The sequence below is a fragment of the Trachymyrmex septentrionalis genome, unplaced genomic scaffold (genome assembly GCF_001594115.1).
Source record: "Trachymyrmex septentrionalis isolate Tsep2-gDNA-1 unplaced genomic scaffold, Tsep1.0 scaffold334, whole genome shotgun sequence".
Lineage (NCBI taxonomy): Eukaryota > Metazoa > Arthropoda > Insecta > Hymenoptera > Formicidae > Trachymyrmex > Trachymyrmex septentrionalis.
The window spans coordinates 179,455-194,888 of NW_017305499.1; the positions used below are offsets into that span (position 1 = coordinate 179,455).

Consider the following 15,434-nt stretch of genomic DNA (forward strand, 5'->3'; position numbering starts at 1 on the left):
GTGTGTGTGTGTGTGTGTGTGTGTGTGTGTGTGTGTAATATGTATTACATATATAATATTCATACAAATATATACATATATATGTTTATACATAAGACACAATATAGAATATTTTTACAAAGTTACGATTAATTATAAAACGTGAAAAGAAATGTGCTTATTTATATATTTCCGAAAATATGGAAAATAATTTCAAACTTAATATAATCCCATACTGCACAGAATTTGCAGCAATATTGCTGCAAAATCTGCGATATTACTACAACTTCGTGCTGTAGGGGATTGTTTATGTTATCTTTTGTTTAAAAATTATTTGCAACACAAGTGTGAAAGTTAGAGTCACTTGTTAAAATAATTATACACTTACATTTCCGCGCGCGCGCGCGCGCGCACACACACACACACACACACACACACACACACATTGTTTAATTTTTGGTATACAAAAAATATAATAAAAACATCTGCATTGTAAACTATACTTTTACTTCTTAAGAAAGATTCCCTTTATGTACAAGATATCAATAATTATATAGAAATTGTTGAAAAATATATTTAATAATGTAATAGATTTTAGTTCTAATAATGTAAAAGCAGTCACACACTTTAATTGTACTAACATTGTTCATGTACATCATGCATTGACATGTATTTTTTTATGAAGCCAGATATAAATAAATTCAAGCTTTTACGAAGTGTTTCTATCTGTCATCATCATCATTGTTCATCTTCCGAATTTATTCAACTTCAAAGGACTATGCCGTACAAAAAAACTTAAGCATCAATAAGTAAATCAATATTTTTTGGATTATTTATGTTATTGCTTTACGTTCTCTAATGTTATTGGCTGATTTGCTTACAACTTACGTATTGTCTTACGTTTTTTCTGTGTAAACTTAAAAGTTTCTAGTTCATATTAAATATTAAATAATAAATGTCGTAGGAAATAATTGCGCATCCATGTAAAATATAAAGTAGACTGCAGGTAAAAAGTAGTTTCAATTTACATCTGCCGCTAAAAGTATCAATCTAAAAATATCAAAAATATCCTCGAAATCTCGATTCAAATTTATCGATTTTAAACGCGGGAAAAGTCGATACTCGATTTATCAAATAATCGGCCGAGTGCGGGCCGACAATTCAGAATCTTCTGAATGATGTGGAATGATTTATGAAACCAAATTTGTGTTATTGTTTATTCCGACGCGTTGTATAGCGTCGCATTTCTGTTGACTCATAAAGGTTCGTTTTCGATTAAATTTCCCCTCGTCTAACCACAAAGATGTCTGTAAGTATGAATTGCACAACTCCACTTTTCTATAACCTCATTTAAAACTTATCCTCGAATTAACCTCATGGTTTTCTTTACAGGCGCCGAAACAGGTAAACTGTCACACATGTGCTTAATACTGAATTTCTCACAAATCTTAGTATATTTTTCAAATTTTTATAGCAACAGAATGTTGAGCACAAAGAGAAGAAGAGGAAAGAGAGCATTCTTGATTTGTCGAAGTATCTCGAGAAGAATATAAGGGTAAAATTTGCCGGTGGCAGAGAAGCTGAAGGTATCCTTAAAGGTTATGATCCTTTACTCAACTTAGTACTTGACAACACAAAGGAATATCTTAGAGGTGTGTGTGATGATTAATAACAATATTTCATTTAATTAATTACAAGGATGATTATAGGTTGTAGATTATAACCTTGTACGATTTTGCTTCTACTTATTAATCCTTCTTTATGTATGTATTTTGACAAAAGTATTAATAAATATGTGATATAGTGTTTTCATATTAAACGGAGTGCTTTTTAGGAGCTTATATATTTTATGTATTTAAAAATGTAAGAAGTGATTTTATATAAAAGTATATATTTGGGCATAAAGTAATAAAATCTCAATTTCTTTGTATTTACTATTGCTTTTTTAAAAATATAATTGTACATTGCAATTACAGTTATTTTCTTAATTGCAATTATGTATCATATTTGATAAATTTTTAATAAATATTGTAAATAATTCTCTTAATTATACAGATCCAGATGATCCATACAAATTAAATCAAGACACTCGTATGCTGGGTTTGGTAGTGTGCAGAGGAACATCTGTAGTGCTTATTTGTCCTGTAGATGGCATGGAATCTATTCAGAATCCGTTCATACAACAAGAAGGATAAACTAAAAAGATCTTTATCAATATATGTTACATCATACAAAAGAAACTTATCTTAATCTTTATATTGATTACTATTTCTATTTTTTAAATAAAAATATAATTTATTTTGCATTATTAATTGAGGAAGCTTACATATATAGGAAATAAATGCCATTTTCTTACAAAGATAAACGTTTTTATATCTATGTTTACAATAAATAATACGATTGCACATCTAAATAAGGTACTATGTGAACTCTTTATGATATACAAGCAACATATATAGAATAACAAGTTCTATATAAGTTGTTTCTACCATTTTTACTCAATTCCGAATTCGTTTCTTAACCATGGATATTGTTTTGGACATTCGAAGCATGTATGTAAATACCTATATGATTTAAGTACTTTACTAGGTAATTTGCAACTATTTGGCAAATCACAAGCCATCTCGTATGGTTCAAAATGTCTCTTCGTGCATTGCCATGGTGTAAACTTCTCAATTTCATTGAGAGGTGTTGGTCTACGCATCCATTCCACTATCTGATGATTCGTAACGAAAAATACATCGTCTAATCGAAGTAGATCGTCGATGAATTTCTAATTAAATATAAAAATAAATTTTTATAGATTAAATAGAAATAAAATTTATCAAATTAAGGAAGTCTGTAAACGGAAGTTATAATAATTTTAAGTATATTGCATTTTTTTAGTTTTATAAATTTTAGTATTATACATTTTTTAATTAATAAATTCATAAAAATTGATGTATACCCTAAATACCAACAGTATTCTTTTAAACATGTTAGAATAAATAACGGAAGTAATAATAGATAATAAATACAATTTCAAATAATTTCCTTTGTGTTAGTTAATAATAACCTTCATCGATTTTAATAGTAATGTTTAAAGTTTTACTTACATTAAATGCATAAAAATACATTGGATTTTGAAACCATGATGCGTGAAAATGTAGGCCAAAAGGTGCACGATTGGTAAGATAATGTCTTTTAAAATTCAGCATGAGTATCTTATAAACGTCTTCGCCAGATAAGTCAGAGAGGCATGAATCTACAGTACTGCATACATAATCCTGAACAAAAATACAACAAATAATTCTATATAATAAAGACAAAAAAGAGATAAAAAATAGAGACTATCGTAAGATGTCATGGAGAGTAATTATCATGGACGAAAGTTCGAAAAAAATTATTCTCTATTTCAATTTTTTAGATCGCTTTCATTGTGAAATATAAATTAAATTTAATAGACACATACTAGCATGAAAAGAAAATTCCATAAAATTAATTATAAGAACTTTTCAATCATTCGATCTTTCGCCATGTAGGAAGATTAAATTTTGTGTTATTTTATTCATTACAATATTCTACAATTAATAATCTTAGATTGAAGTGGTCTCAGCTTTTTATTTTTATTTGGTACTTATCAATCAATTTTCTCGGTTGCACGTGATTCATACGTTTGTCAAAAGTTGATTTAAAGGTAGTTCCCAGATATTTGGATAAGAACGAGTAGGACAAAGTTGACCTGCACGGACGCATGGATGCGGCGGTCTGTAATCAAGTGTGTAGGGCCAAAAGGGTGGGTCCGAGAAAGGTGCAACAATTGAGGAATCATAAACGTAGCCAAACTCAGACATCATCAGAAACTGGCGATTCCATCCGACTTGTAAAAAAGGCGCTCTTACTCCTACGATATATATATAGTATATTATTTATAATAAATACTCAATTTTTTAAATAAAATTATATTACATTGAAAGACCCGGCGATATTTGTTACAATCAAATTATATAATTTAAGTTTACATTACGCATGATAATTTTATCAATAAGCTTTCTAATATAATTTTAAAACTGAAAATAAGATTTCTACCTCTGATTTCTCCGATACGAACCGCTGCATATTTCTTGATGATGTTCGCTATTCCGACCATTTCGTCGAACCAATCTTCAATCGTCGCATTCTTCGACCACCATTCTTCCGGTCCACGATGTCTAGTAAATAAAGTGATTCATTTTTTAAAACATCGTATTGAATCAAAATGATTCTTTATATATAATGATTTTTTATTACAGTTCCCCTTTTTTATATTTGAAATATAAAATACTCTTACGTGACAGAATGTGCGGCTATTTCGTGACCGGTGTTCCACAAGTATTGCACATCTCTGTAATTCGTATATTGATGGCTAATATAGAAAGTACCTTTTATAGGGCAGCCATTAGGATTTTTTTTGTCATCCGTAAAAATTTCTGTAAATAATCGAATGATAATTTTCTCTGAGAAATCCTTAATTATGGAACAAGGAAAAAATTAGCATTAATTTGTAATTATTCACAAACAATTCTACAATTGATTTAGGTCATTGTAGATTTATCCGATCTTTTAAATAAAAAAAAAAAGAAAAAAGTTATAAATTTGTTAATTCAATCGACGGCATTAATTTTTTATTAACTTACTTGAGTAAAGTTCAAAATTTTCTGCATTTACAGCGTCATTAAAAGTAATTGTTATCATTTGTGGAATTGCGTGTGCAGTGAGATTTCCTGGAATTCGAGTCCCTTCCTCAGAACACCAACAATTTGGTAATTGACATTTTTCTGTGTCACAAACTGGCGCGGCATTTATATCATGTCGCATGTCTACAATAGATTAATATTTGTATTAACGATGTGCATTATAAATATTTTATTTTCATAATATAATCATAAAATAAAAGTGCCATTTTTCATGTTTTCTAATTTATAAACAAAAACATTTCAAAGATTCGAAATATTTTATGAAATAATGTAATTTGAGAAATTATAAACTTTTTTCTTTCAATCATTTTGCATTAATTTTAAATTTTCTATATCTGAATATTTAATTTTACCGTAATATCAAATGTTTATCGCAACAAAACTATCTATAAATGAAAAATATTCATCTCGAAGATTCTGCTCTAATTTGGGAATTATACAAAATTAAATCTTTTTCAATTATTTCGTATTAATTTTATATTTAAATATTTAATTTTATTGTAATATCGAGTTTTTATTGCAACAAAATTGTCTACAACTAAAAAAAATATTTATCGAAAAACCTGCTCGTTGAAATAATTGCACGCTCAGTAAAAAATTCTATTAGTATACAAATATGAAGAGATTAATATATAAGTTTGCGTATTGTTCGCATTTCTTACCACACCAGCCTTCATCGGAGCCATCGAGACAATCGACGCTACCATCGCAAAAATAAAGAGCAGGAAGACACGTGCCATCTCCGCAAGCCAAACTTTCCTCATCACATTCGCCATTCTTGAGTAATGGCTTTGCTGGTTGAGCATCTACGAGAAACTTTGAAAACTTCACATCACCATTCGGTATATAGTAATTATATTCTTTTAAACAAATAAAAAAATTCGAATTAGACTAATGAATAAATCAACTTGTTAACAACTTGTTCTTAATAACTTGTATTCACTCTGAAAGGCTTTTTGTTATTTGTTATATTTCTTTAAATTACAAAAACATAAAGACTGCATGAATCTTTCTGTATGAAAAAGAGCTTTAATTTTACTAAAAAATTAAAACAAGAATTATGTATGTTCATTGTGTATATTTTATTTGAAATAAAAGTTAAAACATTCATCAACTTTATATTCTTTGGCTACAATAATTATTTGCAGTAAATAGTTAGACATAATTTATATTACATAATTTAAGAGTATACTAACAACACGTGTGTTCCAAATTAGAACCAATGAAAAATTAAATATCCAAAAACAAAGAAATGATTAACACTTGTCGCTATTGTATGATTTTCCGGGTGAAAGTATTGCGTGTATAAGATTCGATCGCTTTCTTAAGAGTAGAAATCGGCATAAAGATTGCCAGTGTTTGTTTGTATCAGGGCTTGTCAGCCTTTCGTTCGCATGTTTCAGAATATATATAATATACATATATTCATTTAACATAAATCTAAAATATACCTGAAGTTACGTCGCAATTATTGACATTTGTCTTGAAATCACAAATCTGCCTGGAAACATCGAAAAGAAGTCCTTGCGAGCATTTAAACTCAAATACTTCGTTATCTGAAATATTATTTAACGATAACATATGTAAATTAAATTTTCTCTAAATTTCATATTACATATAGAATTGTATATAGAATTTTTATGATAAATCTACTATCACTAAGAATAATAAAAATACAATAAATAATATAAGTAATAGGAATAATTATCAATAACAAGACATTTTTTAGCATAAAAACAATTGTGAAAATATTCACGTAAAAGAACAGTAATAACAAAGAATATAGTATATATCCCTTACAGCACCTCCAGGGAACGTCCTTAGGACATCCGTATATCCTTCGAATATTCTAATATCTCCAGGATGCATCCTGGATAAAGTGTGCTATTAGGAATATATTATAGTATGTATATATTTTTACATGTAAAACATTCTTCAATATTATATAACTATATTCATAATTACAAATATTGTTTTCATAAGTCTTTTATCAAAAATACATATATAAAAAATAAAACTTAATTCAAAAATACTTATCTTTACAATGAATAATGTAAGTTATTAGCATTACAGTACTCTTTTCTTTGTACAGTAAGAATGTCTTGGTTTTGCAATTTCTATGTAAACTTGCACAGAAATATAAGATCAGATATCTCAAAACGTTTTATTATGTCCTTTAAATTTATTTATCGGCGAAATTAACTTGTAAAAGCACAATCGTTTTCCTTCTTTTATTCTAGACAAGTAATTAACAAAACTTAACTGATAATTTAAATGAATTTTCTTCTTTTATGTGATCTGTAATTACCTAAGCAGAGAAAATATTTAGCACATTCTGTAGGTGACCAGATGCTGTGCGATGGTGCTTTAGGATTACGATAGAACTTGTTGTCATCTATACAAGGAACTTCTCCGGATTTTCCTTTCTCCGCCATATCTTCAGCGAGATTCGCTGAAAATATTACGATGTAGAGGTATAAGTCGTGTGACCCACATTTTACTTGTTTTCAGATTTAAAAAAAATCAATAAGTCCTTTTTGTTCAAATTAATTATAAGTAATAACAATTATTGCAAAATTTGTGCACGTTAGAACTTTCACTCAAAGTACTTTATCAGCCGCATGTGTACGCATGCGCAAAATTAATGATACAGCTAAAAAAATATCAATCACGAAATTAGTTAATTTTTAATAATAATTTTATTGTGGCAATATATATAGCTTATTCTTTTAATTATTTGTAACCTGTAGTTTGTACTTTTTGGTTTCTTTTGGCAACAGTTAAAGATATAGTTTTTCTTTTTCTCTTAAATATATGAAGATCTTAACTCTTAGTAGATTTTTAAATTAAATTTTATCTTATTTTAAAATAAGATAAAATCGAGATTAAAAATAAATATCGTTTTAAGAAATAATTATTTTGAAATTTTAAGACTGGAAGCAAACAATTCTGTAATTAAAAGAAATCCATGCTGCAGCAAAAATAAGTTTATAAAAATAGTATTTACTTTTTCATTAAAATGAATAAAAAAAGATCATTTTTAAGAAGACTGATATTTCTTTCTTTTATCAAAGATCGAAACGATTTCAATGTATCTCGATTATGAGATTATCTTGAGACGTACTGTACTTTCACGTTCCGTTTGGTTGTTCAGAAACGGATATCTGTAGTGTGTGATGTACTACACTTGTTCGAAGAGAAATCTCATGCGATTAGCGCCACCGTTTTCACCCGAATGCAAAAACGGAAATAAAACTTGCGGCACGTATCATTGTTCAAAGCAAAATTCCAAATCTATAAATTTATCTTTGATTTTTGTTCCGTTATGCTTTATTTTATAAATATAGCACATCATTGATATAATTTGATACGTTATTATTTTTTAATAAATAAGAGTAAAAACTTTTTTGGAGATAAAATGAAATATTTCAACTATATATTCTTTAGCTGTAATTCAGATAACATGCACGTTGTATAAGATATCTAAAAAATGTCTTTTAGATATCTTATGCAACATGTATGTTATCTAGGAATATTCTCTTATTAAAAAAAAAACAATTTTTTAAATTAAATAAGGATATTACTGTCAAAAATTATTTTATGTTCTAACTTAACCATAATAATTTCTTTTTTATATAGAAATACGTTACATTATTTTTTTATCTCATTGACTTAAATGAAAAAAGAAGTAGTTATTTTTACCCGCTTGCTCTTTTTTTCTCTTTCTCTTTTTCTCTCTCCATCCTCCTTTTCCTCCCTTTCTCTCTCTCTCTCTCTCTCTCTTATTCAAAAGTTCTATAAATGTTCTAAATCTAAATATTTATTTTACATTCTTGTTTATTTAAGTAAAACATTTTCACATATATCTTTTTACACTTTGCTTCTTTAGTTTTATCCTAAAATCACGTATATTCAGCAAGTAAAGTAATGCACAAACTCTAACTGTAATGTATTAATTTATATGAAAGTTACAATTATTCGATATTTAAATCAATGAGTTTACTAAACTTAATAAATTTATATTATTTTATAAGAGTTATTTAGTCTCATGTTATGTAAATAATAACAAAATAAATAGCTTTTATTTTTCCATAATATTGACAATTGAACAAATCGATTATATTATATAACATTAATATGTTACATATTATAATAATATATGTAATAGTAAAATAATGTTTTTTAAGTTCTTGCTGTTATCTAAAGTTGTACACGTCACAAGATTAACAAAATGTGGCTGCTTGAGTAAAAGAACGGATATAATTAAAAGATTATGCTTTTTGGGTGGCACCTATCATCGGAATAATGAGCTAAAACAATTTTTAATAGATTAACATTTTATACATATATAAGTTTGCCTCGATAAGATTTACACAGCATTTCAAAAAAGTCTATAAAAATATATAAAATGTGTTTGTTTTCAATGTTAGAGGATGAAAGTTATTCCTTTCATAAAGTTTTATCAATATTTATTTAAAACAGAAGCATATAATGCACTATAGTTAATGCGTTAGAAGTGGAACACTTTTATATTACGTTAATTCTAAATTCAACGCTTTCGAGACTTTGATTGACGTTTAATAAACAGGTTGGCGCTTGATTTGATGTAGAAAAAGACTTGCACTCACGAACACTTCTAAAATTGCGAAACTCACCGGAAACGGCGAGTAACGTGATCAGCACAAAACGAAGTCCCAACCACATGTTGATCTCTTGTGCGTGGATTTATAGTATTTTATAGTACCGGTTCCACGCGCGACAGCTCGCACTTTCAAACTGACGGCTGCCTACGAAAGCATGCCTTATATGACGAGTACCTGCTTCATCGCGCTTAATCGGATGCGGATCTCTTCCAGACTATTTTCACTCGTCTCTAATGAGCATAATAACAATCGCAATAATTCCGGACACCACATGAATATTAGATCATACATTTTTCAATGAATTTGAAATCAATTCGATAAAAATATAGAGTCATCATTTATCGCCGCGTTTCTAGTATTTACTCAAGCAGAATAAAGTCACGATATAAGGTCAAAATTGCATTAAAATAAATCGTGATTGATTAAAAACTTGTAATAATTGTTTTGGAGTTATTTTAACTTCACATATATATATCAAAAACAAAAATATCAAAACAGAAATCGTTTTTTAATAATAAGTGATTATGTGTGTAATAAGCGATTCCTGTTTTGACATTTTCGTTTTTGATCGAAAAAAACGTTGTCGCATTTATAGAATAATAAATTTAATGTCAATTAATTGACTTTGTTTGAAATTATAATGTTGGATGTGGAAATTTAAATAATGTAAATTTAAATAAGAAATTTAAATAATTAGATAATTAATTTAAATAATATGTGTGTGGAAACTTAAGATACATCGTAAAAATTAAATCATTCAAAATTTTCAATTATTTATTCAAATAATCAAATAAATAAATTACTTCAAAGTCAAAATATCTACTGCAAAAAATAAAATAGAAAACTAATTATTAAGTTTCATATTGTATAGACCATAGACAATAGACAATTCTAGCATTAAAAGTAAATCGACGTCAAAATGACGTAGCTTGCTGCCAGAGAGCGTACACAAAAATTTTATAAAATTATATTAATATATTTTAGTATATTGTAAGATTTTCTATTAAATAGAAATTTAATAGAATCAAATTATTATTTATAAGGCAATAAAAATGTTTATTTATCTGTTATATTCGCAGTATTATAATATGTAATATTCAAGATAATAATTAATAAAATATTCGTAAAAATTATATATGTCTATAATGCACAAAGTAAAAAAAAATTAATTTCCCGAGAATGAATAATTGGAATGCAGTGATGGACATAGTTAATTGTTGTATTTATAAATTATTGAGCAACCATTTGGACTCAGCTTTCAAATATTTGGAAGAATTTAAAAAAAAAAATATCAACCGTTAAACTAACTGAATCTCGAAATTAAATTTAACGGATTCTTCAACATAAAAGTAGTAGTTAATTATCTATAAAATTTGCTCGGAGAATTAGATTAAGAACCGGTACAACGGTATTAGTCATATCAATTAACTTCCTTTTTTTTCTTTTCTTGTATACTTAATATAAACGTAATTTTTAAACAAGTAGAGAGACGTCTAGGTATCGAGGTAGGTATTTAAATGTAAGTCGAGTAAAATATTTTGTTTTGGAGATTTCAGTTTAAATTATTATTATTATATTTTATTTATTAGTATATTATATTGATAAAATTTTATTAACACTTTTTTTTCATATGTCAAAAATTTGAAAAGTATCCTTTTATTCTTTAAATGAATTTAATTTTTATTTATATATTTACAAGAAAAATATGCATAAAAATATTAATCTATTTCCAAACAAATATAATGTTAAAAAATTATCAATTATTTAACTTAAAATACATAACTGTAATGAAATATTAAACATTATTTGAAAGCTTTCCGAAGAATACTGAGATTTATGACACATAAACAGTATAGATATTCTATAATTGATTGCGAGCTGATCATGGAGATAGTGATTGTAATTCCCGTCTGATACTTACAAAAGAGAAGTGTTTTATATGAGTCTCATCGCGTGTGATACAAATTTTAGACAAAGATCGAATTAAATCATGCGGCATTGAGACATCTCCGAAAAGCGATGATGTACTCGCGCTAATAAATTATCTCTCCGCAAGATAAATCGCGCATTTATCATTCTTGCGTTTACATAGTTGGAAGCGAATCTGGCCGACTACTTTAATTATTACCGGATAGGCTGTTTGCCAAATAACTGTAAGATTGTGTATAATTGCGAAGAATCTATAGTGGCATTTAACTTGGCAATAATTTACCATAATAATTTACCACGGGAACAGTGGCGGGATTTGGTATTTGCGGCAATGAGCTTTCGAGTTCCTAACGCCTAATAATAATAATAATAATAATAATAATTTACCATGCAAGTTATAATCTAAAAGTATATCTTTGAAGCAACATATGTACATATCTAATGGATTATCTCAATTACATCTATGCATCACAATTATAAAGGATGAAAATTTGTCTTCGTAGATTTCAGTGATTACTGACATCAAATCATACAAGCATGCACTTTCCGATGAGTATAAAATTAATCTTTTATTAGCGAAAATTTTAGATACATATTTAATCTTTAATAAAAAAGTGCAAAAATTTTTGAATCTTTAGGAGAATGTAAACAAATAACACAATTTATTATAAATTGTTTTATATTAATTTAAAAACAATATCTCTTCGATAAAAATCTCATGGTGTCAATTAAGGCCATTGGAATATTATGCAAGTATACATATAATCTTTAGGATTTGTACAAATTGAGTTTTAATTACGTAAATTAGATAATAAAACTTTATTTTTATTATTTAATAACATCGACAAATGGAAGTTAAGTGCATGCTAATTATGAAAATCTAATCTCGAATGAAAAATTGTGAAGATAATATTAAGTTTTCGTATAATCTAAAATTTAAATTTAAACAAAAAAAATGACTTAAAATAATTTATGCAATTTGCCATTGTTTTCTTACTATATGTAGTTCAAAATTATAAAAAAAAATCCGCTGTATATTTCTCTCCTTTTATGCGAGATCGTCATTGCTATATTATCTACGCAGGTAATGAAGTGAGACAAGAATGAAAACTAAGACAACACATTTGTACATTCTATATAAAATTGTTGTCTTGCCAAGAATTACTTCACTTTCCTAGCTATTACGACTATACCATCAATCAGTCTTGAAGATCTTAACAAACTAAATCGTGATTGGAACATATGTGTACATACATAATCCAAAGAATGCTTTTGTTTGAGAGACTATCTGAGGAACTATTAAAAAAAAATTAGAATCTCTTTTGTAATAAATCTAAATTGTAATAAATCTAAACAGTATTATTGTAATGTATCATGTATTTGAAGAAACATATTAAAAAGAATACATTAAAAACTTAATAATGGAATCCGAATAAAAACGCATTAATACTTGAATTTGTAATTTAAAATTCAATTTACCCGGTCTATATTATACTTATTATACTTGTTAGATAATAGAGTTTTAGTACTGTCTCTAAAATTTTTTTAGAGTTTATCTTACTCTACTCGAAGAGTGAAATCTTTTTTTAAGACTGGCTCAATGTTTACTCTTTCGAGTTAGATTTCATTCCAAAGAATTTAGAAAGTAATAAAGACATAATTATTACATATATTGGATCATAATGTAATATATATTTGTAACTGGACTGAAGATGCTGATATATAAAACGATCATTAAGGGTGCGATAAGTTGTCGCTACGAATACTTCGAAGTATTTTTGATTAGTCAATTAGTAAAATTCTTTCTTTCAATTGGTTAATCAAATGCTTTGGAGCATTTGTAGTGGCAACTCGATCACACACTGAAATGCACAAATGCTTCCAATTCTGACATGTGAGCTTATTTACGCGCTATCGGCAACAAAGAGTGTGGTCACGCGTATCTTGTGACGATCCACCGTGTCCACCGAGGACAGACCATGTACGAAAATACATTTACGTGGAGCAAGAAGATAAATCGAGGTGGCAGCGAGAGATAGTCGTTGCTTCGTTGACCTCCGTTCAAATTAGAATGATGTCGCGAAATGAACAGTGGCTGGCAGAATGTAGAAATTTTCCCAAAAACATGTCAAAATATAAAATTACCAATTTCTATTGTTATATTAATCGATAAATTTCTATTTAAAATGTATCATTATTTAAATAATTCGTTGTTGAAATAATAATTTTTTGTTCAATTTTTTATTTATTACAAACAGCAAATACATAATATTTTTCCTCTCTTTATCTTTTAATTTTATTTTTGTTCACGTATTTCTTTCTTATCTTTTTCGCAATCGTCCTATTGTACGGTATTTTGTCTCTTGGAGCTCGAGGTTGTCTCATCTCGGGAAATCTCGGGAATAATTGCCAAGTATCAAGTGAACATACGTGTCTCTTCATAGCATATCACACGTCGCGTGCGACATAGCACAACGAAAGTTCTCGGTCGAGTCTGATTTCAGCGGGGCTTCAGTTAAATTCGGATCCCTTTTAATCTGTAGGCCAGCTTATTTAGAATTTAGGTTTGCGACGGTCAACAAGAACTAGAATGGAGGAAATAGAACGACTTCGAATATTTCGCGACTTATATGATGCAAATGAGAAATAATTTTTTCTCTTATATGATTGAAGAACATTGTTAGAGGACTCAATAATATGTAATTTTCAAAAGAGTTGAGAGAGGGTAAAGAATAAACTGTCATTGATTCTTCTCTAATTAAATTTCATTAAAAATTATTTCTGCATGTTTATCGCGCGATTACATCGAGCATTATTTATAAGAAAAATTGTATCCATAAAATTATATATTTTATTATATAAGTGACGTTAAGAAGTAAAGAAGTAAAGAAACAAAGTGCGCAAGAGAGTGCAAACGTAGACACTATATGTTGACAATGCAAACGGAAACTGGTCATTAACCAATCCTTTAAATTAAAGAATTTATTATTAGTTTCAGCAACTCTTTCTTTTCACATTTAAAATAAAAGAAAGAAATATATATAATTTAATAAGAATAATAGCAGCAAGTAATAATTGCATTTATTAATAAATTGGGCAGATCTTATTTGTGGCTGTTAAAAGTGCATACAATATTATATTATAAACAAATTAGTGCATGGTACTCAAGTAATGTTTAAATAGACGAGAGCTTTTATGTGTGTGTGTGTGTGTGTGTGGAGAAATGGGTAGTACAGAGCAGCTGAGATGAATGACTTGAGGTTCTATAAGAAACAAATTCGACGGATATAGATATAACATATATGATATAAATTTCATCGTCGCGACGTTGTTATCATTGTTATTATGGTCTGCACCATCAATGCTATCACCACTGTTTGAGTTCCTGTCCCGTACAGCGCTTCACGGCCTTCGTACCCTTCGCTCAGAGGGGATAGCCTAAGTTTAGACCCGGCAAGACTCTGGCCGAGTTCAGTGTAAAACCACCATCCTCGAGAATCAATTTCTTCGCGCCGGACGTGCTTTCCGCGTGCAAGTTTCGTTGCGTACGTTTTGACCGCCGAGAAAGCTCGTCGTACGCGGTTCGGAAGACCAAAGAATTTTACATCTCGCGTGAAGGAAACTATAGAGAGAGATTGTCGCGATGGCATACAGCTGGGATAATCGCGTTAATTTCGTAGTGAAATTTCTGTATGGTTAGTAGATGCGGTGGATATTGCAAGGGTGGTCGAGGTAGTTTCAAGCAGAGGAGGACAACAATTAGAAAGACAATGTGATTATATGAAGAGGCAGCGCATAAACACGCTACGAAATTACGAAATATCGAAAATTGGAAGTAAATGGTGACTCTTTATGCAAAAATAAATAAAAGTGTAAAATAAATAAATTTCTTTCATATATAAAGCTTTGTTTTGTAAGACAAAATTATAAAATTTGTAATAAAAAATAAATCAATATTTTTCATTTTATTAATTAATGAAATATCTCCTCTGTAAATACGCATTGCATCGTGCAGCAAATGCATCCCCTTGCATTGTCTTACATATCTCGTGTGTTCCCTCTTGTCTGTGTGTAAATTTCGTGGCATGGTAATTGGTATAGTAATATAATATGTATATAAGAGGTGTCTCACAATAAGTGTTAAATAAAAATAATTTATTATTAATAT

General features: G+C 28.4%; 3 protein-coding genes across 7 annotated transcripts in view; 2 read left to right on the forward strand and 1 right to left on the reverse strand.

Annotated features, from left to right (window-relative positions):
* Positions 1–1,106: 1,106 nt before the first annotated feature.
* On the forward strand, positions 1,107–2,282 carry LOC108750218 (U6 snRNA-associated Sm-like protein LSm7). Its single transcript, XM_018489539.1, has 4 exons — positions 1,107–1,288; positions 1,372–1,383; positions 1,454–1,631; positions 2,035–2,282. The coding sequence occupies exons 1-4, from the start codon at positions 1,283–1,285 to the stop codon at positions 2,172–2,174; spliced, it is 336 nt and encodes a 111-aa protein (XP_018345041.1). The 5' UTR covers positions 1,107–1,282; the 3' UTR covers positions 2,175–2,282.
* A 170-nt stretch (positions 2,283–2,452) lies between these two features.
* Positions 2,453–9,455, reverse strand: LOC108750219. The gene is made up of 10 exons (XM_018489540.1): positions 9,350–9,455; positions 7,003–7,146; positions 6,146–6,250; positions 5,357–5,500; positions 4,635–4,817; positions 4,289–4,427; positions 4,048–4,169; positions 3,633–3,862; positions 3,075–3,245; positions 2,453–2,752 (listed from the first exon to the last, which is right to left on the reverse strand). The coding sequence occupies exons 1-10, from the start codon at positions 9,396–9,398 to the stop codon at positions 2,474–2,476; spliced, it is 1,566 nt and encodes a 521-aa protein (XP_018345042.1). The 5' UTR covers positions 9,399–9,455; the 3' UTR covers positions 2,453–2,473.
* Positions 9,456–14,701: 5,246 nt separating this feature from the next.
* The window catches only part of LOC108750224 (sarcoplasmic calcium-binding protein 1), a 6,319-nt gene continuing 5,586 nt past the window's right edge, over positions 14,702–15,434 (forward strand). The window contains exon 1 of one of the 5 annotated variants that reach the window (XM_018489548.1): positions 14,702–15,101. In XM_018489548.1, coding sequence (XP_018345050.1) covers positions 15,047–15,101 — 55 coding nt within the window. In that variant the 5' untranslated portion in view covers positions 14,702–15,046. Of the gene's footprint in view, positions 15,109–15,239; positions 15,355–15,434 lie in introns of those variants that run through there. The other 4 variants (XM_018489546.1, XM_018489550.1, XM_018489547.1 and 1 more) reach the window with 4 other exon arrangements.

Excerpts from the sequence above, each read along its gene's own strand:
- LOC108750219 (XM_018489540.1), bottom strand. The coding sequence starts at position 9,398 with ATGTGGTTGGGACTTCGTTTTGTGCTGATCACGTTACTCGCCGTTTCC. Across the intron at positions 6,251-7,002 it reads TAAATATTTTCTCTGCTTAG|ATAACGAAGTATTTGAGTTT; the intron begins GTAATTACAGAT and ends ATAATATTTCAG. Across the intron at positions 3,246-3,632 it reads TAAATCAACTTTTGACAAAC|GATTATGTATGCAGTACTGT; the intron begins GTATGAATCACG and ends ATTTTTGTTCAG.
- LOC108750218 (XM_018489539.1), top strand. Across the intron at positions 1,632-2,034 it reads CACAAAGGAATATCTTAGAG|ATCCAGATGATCCATACAAA; the intron begins GTGTGTGTGATG and ends TTAATTATACAG.